General features: G+C 43.0%; 1 protein-coding gene across 1 annotated transcript in view; it reads left to right on the top strand.

Moving 5' to 3' along the window:
* The first annotated feature begins 1058 nt into the window (after positions 1-1058).
* The window catches only part of LOC143138669 (rho GTPase-activating protein 23-like), a 48744-nt gene continuing 42302 nt past the window's right edge, over positions 1059-7500 (top strand). Inside the window, exon 1 of the mRNA XM_076299091.1 lies at positions 1059-1609. Coding sequence (XP_076155206.1) covers positions 1556-1609 — 54 coding nt within the window. The 5' untranslated portion in view covers positions 1059-1555. The remainder of the gene's footprint in view (positions 1610-7500) is intronic.

The following is a 7500-nucleotide window of genomic DNA, read 5'->3' as shown; positions in this document are numbered from 1 at the left end:
GTGTGTGTGTAGATGTGTGTGTGTGTGTGAGTGCATCTCTTTCTCACATGTAGATGTGTGTGTGTGTGTGTGTAGATGTGTGTGTGTGTGTGAGTGCATCTCTTTCTCACATGTAGATGTGTGTGTGTGTGTGTGTGTAAGTGCATCTCTCTCTCTCATGTAGATGTGTGTGTGTGTGTGTGTAGATGTGTGTGTGTGTGTGTCTGTATGTGTGTGTGTGGGGTGTGTGTGTATGTGTGTGGGGTGTATGTGTCTGTGGGTGTGTGTGTGGGGGGGGGGTGTATGTGTCTGTGGGGGGTGTGTGTGTGTCTGTATGTGTGTGTGTGTGTGTGAGGGGGTGTATGTGTGTGTGTGGGGGGTGTATGTGTGTGTGGGGTGTATGTGTCTGTATGTGTGTGTGTGTGTGTGGGGGGGGGGTGTCTGTATGTGTGTGTGTGTGTGTCTGTATGTCTGTGTGTGTGTGTCTGCCTGTATGTATGTGTGTGGGGGGGGGGGTGTCTGTATGTGTGTGTGTGTGTGTGTCTGTATGTCTGTGTGTGGGATGTGTGTGTGTGTGTGTGTGTGTGTGTGTGTGGGGGGGGGGGGGGGGGGGGGGGGTGGCGGCAATGCAGCTGAGATTGAATTTGCTATAATCAGATTCTGATTTTGGAACATTGGACAGACATATCAAACCATGTGTGTGTGTGTGTGTATGTGTGTGTGTGGAATGCTCTGATTGGGTTGTATTTAGGTGTTCTGCATCAGCCATTTTTAGACTCTCAGTAATTTGACCTTCACTCACAGCATTGTGCTGCATAAAGTGACTCAAATGCTACAAACTAACAGCACACACACACATCTACACACACACACACATTTACACACACACACACACACACACACATTTACACATACACAGACCCTGGCTCCAGAGCTGAGTTAGGTATAGAACTCAAATATAAACATGGATGATCCCTCCTCTCTCCTTCACTCTCCTGTGTTCTTCCTCTTTACCTCCCTTTCTCTTTCCTCCTCCTCTTTACACCCCCCCCCCCTCTCTCTCTCTCCATGAGTACCTCTGCTCCGTTCCTTCACTCGTTTTGTTTGTTTCGCGCATATTCCGTCTCGCGCTGTTCTCCAGCAGGTCACAAAGCGCTCTTTGTTGTCATGAACTTGTACACGCCGTGGCTGGCGCCTGCAGAGAGAGAGAGAGAGAGAGAGAGAGAGAGAGAGAGGAGAGGGCACTCCCGCGGAAGAGGTTCACGGGACAGATAGAGGGAGCTATTAGGTACGGCAAGCCTAGTGGGCTGGGCGCACGAGTGCTCAATCTGCACGGCGCGCGATACATCGATAAACTGACGGCGTGAGGGATTTACGGGTTGGGCGGAGGTGGAGAAGGGCGGCGGAACAGAGGGGAAGGCGAAAAGCTGCCGACCCAAGACTTGAACAGCTCGCGCATCGTCCCAACGGCGGATAACTTCAGCCTCTGTGTGCTTTTCTCCTCCGACTGATCTGGGCGACAACTTCTTTCCGAACCCTCCCGAGCTGCGCCCCCGCGCATCAGCTCCGCCGTCCAATGAATGGAGTGGCGTTCTGCCTGGTCGGAATCCCACCCCGTCCCGAGACCGCGGTAAGTAGCCTACCGCTGCCGTTTCACGGTTGCGGGAAATGTGTATAGCCTCTTTTTCTTAAAGCGTGTGGTTGTAGATGTTGTTGTTGTGTTGGTCGGAGGGCATGATTTCCTAAGAGGATTAAGGGCGTAATGCGAAGGAGACGAGGGACGTGGAAAGTGCTAAGAAGCCTGCAAACTGCAATTTTTAAAAAGCCAGGTTTACTTGTCGCGAGGTCCGTTCTGCATGCTTGGGAGATTTGTGAGGAGTTAACGGGGACTAATCATTAGCCGCTCCCTCTCCGATCTGCGACGTGTCAGGCAAGAACCACGATTGGTGGCGGAACGTACCGAGAGCTGTCAAACGTGCCCGAGCTCACGAACCCTGAGTTCATGTAGAAGAAGAGATGCTCCTGCCTGTTTAGCGCGAGATATGAGGTGGTCATCGCTGTCCACTGTTAGAGGCGCGCGAGTGGGCGAGTCGCTGTGATGAGGAGGCGCGTGCTACACGGTGCGGGCGGTTATCCTAATGCATCGTCATGCTGTCCCAAACCTGCTCTGCATCGCGAGCCTCTGCCGGGACCGAGTTGTCCCAGCCGGTGTTGGGACCTTACGTAGGCCTATTGCTATCCGGTGAACTACTCGACCGGCACCACACCTGGAGATTTCAGCTGCTATCCGGTAAACGACTCGACCGGCACCACACCTGGAGATTTGAGCTGCAGAATAGGTCATTTTTATTAGGGATGACAGACAGTCACAGAACTCAAATGGTGAAACACCTTTCTCTTGCAAATGACTGTGGCAGTGTGCGCGTGTGTGTGTGAGAGAGAGAGAGTGTGTGTGAGGGTGTGAGTCAGAACAGCAGACCTCACAAGTCTGAAAAATCATTTTGGATCTCATTTTCAGAGCACCCTAACACATTGTAGGAATGTACGATGATTTTTTAAATATTTTTTTATATTTTTCTTTATTCTCCATGTCATTATTTTCATTATTCTCCATTCTTTAAAAAAAAAAAACACCAATTTGACCTGTCTTATGTAAATCTTTCTTTTTTATTTTCCACCCTGAACATGGACTAAATGCAACATTGAGATCAATATGTTTTGTATAAAGTATCCACAGGTGGCAGATTGAGACCTAAGTGCGTTGGCCCTGGTTGACTTGACGTGGAATGACAAAAGAATTGCGATACCCTGAAATTAAAAATGTCACAATGCCTAATTGTATTAGTATCAATACTTTTAATAATGACCGTGTTCTTTTGAAGTAACATGCGTGTGTGCAAGGCATGCTTCTAGTGCCTGCCCTAACGTTAGCCTGCACGTCTTCTCACACACACACACACACACACACACACGCACACACACACACACACATGCTTCTAGTGCCTGCCCTAACGTTAGCCTGCACGTCTTCTCACACACACACACACACACATGCTTCTAGTGCCTGCCCTAACGTTAGCCTGCACGTCTTCTCACACACACACACACACACACATGCTTCTAGTGCCTGCCCTAACGTTAGCCTGCACGTCTTCTCACACACACACATTATTACTGTAGCTGTCGTGCCATAAACAGCAAAACATGGCTTCTAGTTGAAATGATGCTGTGGCTAATATCTAGTTGAAATGATGCTGTGGCTAATATCAAGTTGATTTGCTTACTTACATCTCTCTAGTCTGTGTTGCTAAGCTACCTAGGCTATGTGATTTATGTCATTGCATTGCATGTAAATGCAATGGACTATTATCGCTGTTCTTCTTCTTATTCTTCTTCCGACCAAATTCAACGTTTAATGCGACTGAAACCGCTGAACCGTCTGACCTCATTCAAAGACTCCTACAAAGCTCTTGTAACGGACAATCGTTCTATGTATTTTTCATATTTGTGAAGTTTATACTTTTTGAGATATTTAAGATAAAAGAGCAAGAAATTCCCATAGAGTTAACATTGACGCTGTGGCGGCAACTTTTAGCATTATGACGTGACCGGCAGCTGAAAGCAATCACCACAATCTTTCTCCCACTGGAGCTGTGAATATTCTGAACGTTTTGGACGTTTTCGCCTGCCGTGATACTTTACTTGCTCGTAAAACTCTCCTTCAGAGGCACATTTCTCTAATTACAGACAAGGTAAGTGTTTTGGTTTTTGGTATTTGAGTCATTCATGTCGTCAAACGTTATGTTTCCTATAATTATTATAACATTAGCATGTATGACAGTGGGTCACAAAAACTAACGTTATAACGTTAGAAAACGTTAACGTTAATGTTAGTGAAATAGTTAACGTTAGCACCTTATTACGTTGATATTTATTATGTAAGGAAACCCACTGTTAATCAACGTTAATGTCGTCGACTTTACAGTGACCGGTTAGCTGTAGGTTTTGATAGCTAACGACAGTCAAACGTAACGTAACGTTGGCTCCCAGCTAAGCACTAACATTACATTTCATTAGGCAGCAGCGTTTTAACTAGAAACGTAAACTCTGGTTCTATTTAACATTAGGTCACTTTCCACAGGTGTATAGAATCAAGCACCTAGAATAGATTATGAATGCAGACTGGTGCTTGATTATACTGTGTGAAGAGACCTGATGAAACCCATCATGGTTTCATTCATGGCATGAATACTCATTGTTGATGGTCGTAACGTTATACTGTAGCTTCTACCGTTCACATTTTAGTTAAAGCTAACATATGCTCCTGTTTTTGTTTACCAAACGTTGTACACCGCTTGTTTGTGTAAATAGACCAGGCTACGTTTTCATTCTACGCTGTTGATTCTTATGTAGCCTAAGTAACTAAATACGATCACGGTATGCCATCATAGTTCGTTTTTTGATGGGTTTCATCAGGTCCCTTTCCACAGTTGTATACAATCAAGCACCTTGATAATGAATGCATGGTGCTTGATTAATAATGTGGAGAGGGACCTTATGAAAGCCATGAATAGGCTACTGTTAGGAAATGGACTATATGAAGTATTGTACAGAAGTTGTGCATTTCTGCATTGTTCTGGCCTATAAATTAAAGTGTAGCCTGGCACGTGAATCGAGCTTTCCAGTTGTACATTGTAATTTGTAGGAAAAAATGTGTCTGACAGACCTAGCAAGCTGTTTTTATATCAGTTGGTTATCAAGATACTTAGGCCTAGTATCAGAATGATCAGTCCTTACTCATATGATTATCAACAGCAACAACAAACCCATGCCTACAAAGTTTTCTAAGCTGCTTACGTTTTATATTGAAAAAAAAAAATATGATTAGCTATCAACTATCCTTAAACTGAAAACAATAAAACACAGAATTCTGCTTTGTTTGTAATTTAATATTATAGGCTAGTATTTAACTACCAGTAGCTTGATGGTGCAACAATTGTATTATACTCTACATTTTTTAATTGTCCTAGAATTGTAGAGAATTGTTTAAAAAGCTTAAACTGTTTACCATGGTATTCGTTAGGTTAAACATGTGTCAGCCTAATGTAATGTAACTTCACTTAAATAAATAAGCTGTATTGAACAATTGTACAATTGCAGACATTCCTTATATTGTTTTGGTATAGCTGTTAAAACTTGCTTGCTTTTGTCTTTTAGGTTCCAGACCAGACCAGTGGTGATGACCATTGACATTGTGTGTGTGCCTGTCTGTGCACACCTGTCAACCATACATCTCTGACAATGTTGCTAGCAACATACCTACTAACATACATTCTTACAAACATGTGACCACATCTCAACATATCTGTGCACATACCATTTAACCATACTGAGACGTCTCTGAGATCTACACTGAGACATTCTGAGAACTATTGTTGGAACTTGTATACCTGTGAATCATATTTGTCAACCATTCATACCTTTGAATCATACCTGTGCTGTAACATCTGTGAAACTTAGTTATGCTGTTAGACCTCTGTTGTTAGACCTGAGCTGTGCTGTGTGAAAAATAAGATTCTAACCTAAGTTCTGTCTAAAACTGATCATCTGAAGGGCTGACTCTTTTATTCTTCAGTGTATATATCACCATCAAATTTGACCTAATACCATTAACTGAGGCCTCTAGCTGTTGCTGCCAGTTCAGAGTTACCACTGATAAATAAATCTGTCTTAGGATAATACAGTATGATTGGCATTATCAAGTTCTGTGTGTATATATATATATATATATATATATACACAACTGTGATTTTTACTTCAAGCTTACATTGGTGTGTTCATTAGTGTATTCTGAGTATCATTCTGCTGTATTAAAACAAAGAATGTTAATCAATATTGAATTGACCATTTATTTTTACTGACTGTCATATACTCTAAGCTAACATCTAACCAAGTAAGTGGTTTTCAAGAATACTGGACACGTCTGTGTAATCTGAATAATCATACTGTAATATAATGTTATACACAGCAGCTTTTTTGCATTTACATGCAATGGTAATTCCCTGGAATTGCATTTTCTAGTTTAGGCTTACTGTTGGGTTTAATATCATAAATAGGCTACTCTGTGTGTGTGTGTGTGTGTGTGTGTGTGTGAGGGAGGGAGTGTGAGAGAAAGAGAGTGTGTGACTGCGCTGTGGTATAGTTGGTCAAGTGTGCTCGTTTCAGATGTGGACTTATGACTTTTTTCCATTAAGTGGTCTGGTTCAGTTTGGGACTGAACAGCAGGGTGTGGAATGGTCAACCCTGGCCTGGCTTGCGTTTCGAACAGTAGGGTGCGGAATAGTCAGTCCTGGCCTGGCTTGCATTTCCACCTCAAACTCAGAGCTCAACAGTCACCACCCCAGTCAATTAGTTCAGGGGTGTGTGTGTGTGTAGAGTAGGGCAAAGCCTTTACACATTAGTTCAGGGGTGTGTGTGTGTGTGTGTGTGTGTGTCTGTAGAGTAGGGCAAAGCCTTTACACATTAGTTCAGGGGTGGGCAAAGTCTTTGGCTCAAGGGCCACATTGGGTTTTGGAAATTGGTTGGCAGGACAACCCCCCCCCCCCCCAACAAAAAACAAACAAAAAAAAATACACTATTTTATATAATTTAAATGATAATAATGACAAAGTAATTTTGTGTTAAGACATACTTTTTGTCTTCAGACATACTGCTAATCACTGCCTGCACGCTCAGGCATGTTCCTGCTAACCACAACGACGTCTATCGCAGGAAAAAAAACAGCAAGCGGCCTACACACACACACTTACACACACAAACACACACACACACACACACACATTTACACACACACATATACACACAGCCTATGATCACCTAATTATCCCTATGAGCAGCCTATGATCGCCTAATTAGCCCTATGATTGCCTAATTAGCCCTATGATCACCTAATTAGCCCTATGAGCCCCAGACTATTTTCAGGGCATTGCCACTACCTTTAGTTAGAAGCATTCATCCTGGTAATTGTAAGTGCCATTCACACATGCTATATATTGGTTATTTTCAGCAGTCTAGGCTACCCAGATGTGCCATAATTTAATATATTAATACTTGCATTGATTTGCAATGTATCTCACCACTACTGGAAATGTATGTGCAGGCCAGACTGTCCTGAATCTGGCAGTATAAGAACAATAGTGGAGGGGGACTTTGGAGCTGAGCAATGTACAGACATTTGGTGTGCTCAAGTAACTCTTGAGTAATTCAAACGAGAGTAATGGCTGCGCTCCGTAGGTTGAGCTATATGACCTTATTATTTTGCTGTCACTTCATCTGTTTATATAACCCAGAAGGATCGATATACTTGGTAGGTAGATAGATAGATAGATAGATAGATAGATTCTTTATTGATCCCCAAGGGGAAATTCAAGGTCTCAGTAGCATACAGACATCACACACAACATGCACTTACAGCAGAAAAAGTAATATACATATAAACATACATACATTGGTACCAATGGA

The sequence above is a fragment of the Alosa pseudoharengus genome, unplaced genomic scaffold, assembly GCF_046254945.1.
Source record: "Alosa pseudoharengus isolate Yale_2024_CS ecotype anadromous, Long Island Sound unplaced genomic scaffold, YU_APseudo_1.1 YU_APseudo_1.1_scf_21, whole genome shotgun sequence".
NCBI lineage: Eukaryota > Metazoa > Chordata > Actinopteri > Clupeiformes > Clupeidae > Alosa > Alosa pseudoharengus.
The sequence above is the reverse complement of the archived record's forward strand: the minus strand, read 5'-3'. Positions and strand labels throughout refer to the sequence as shown.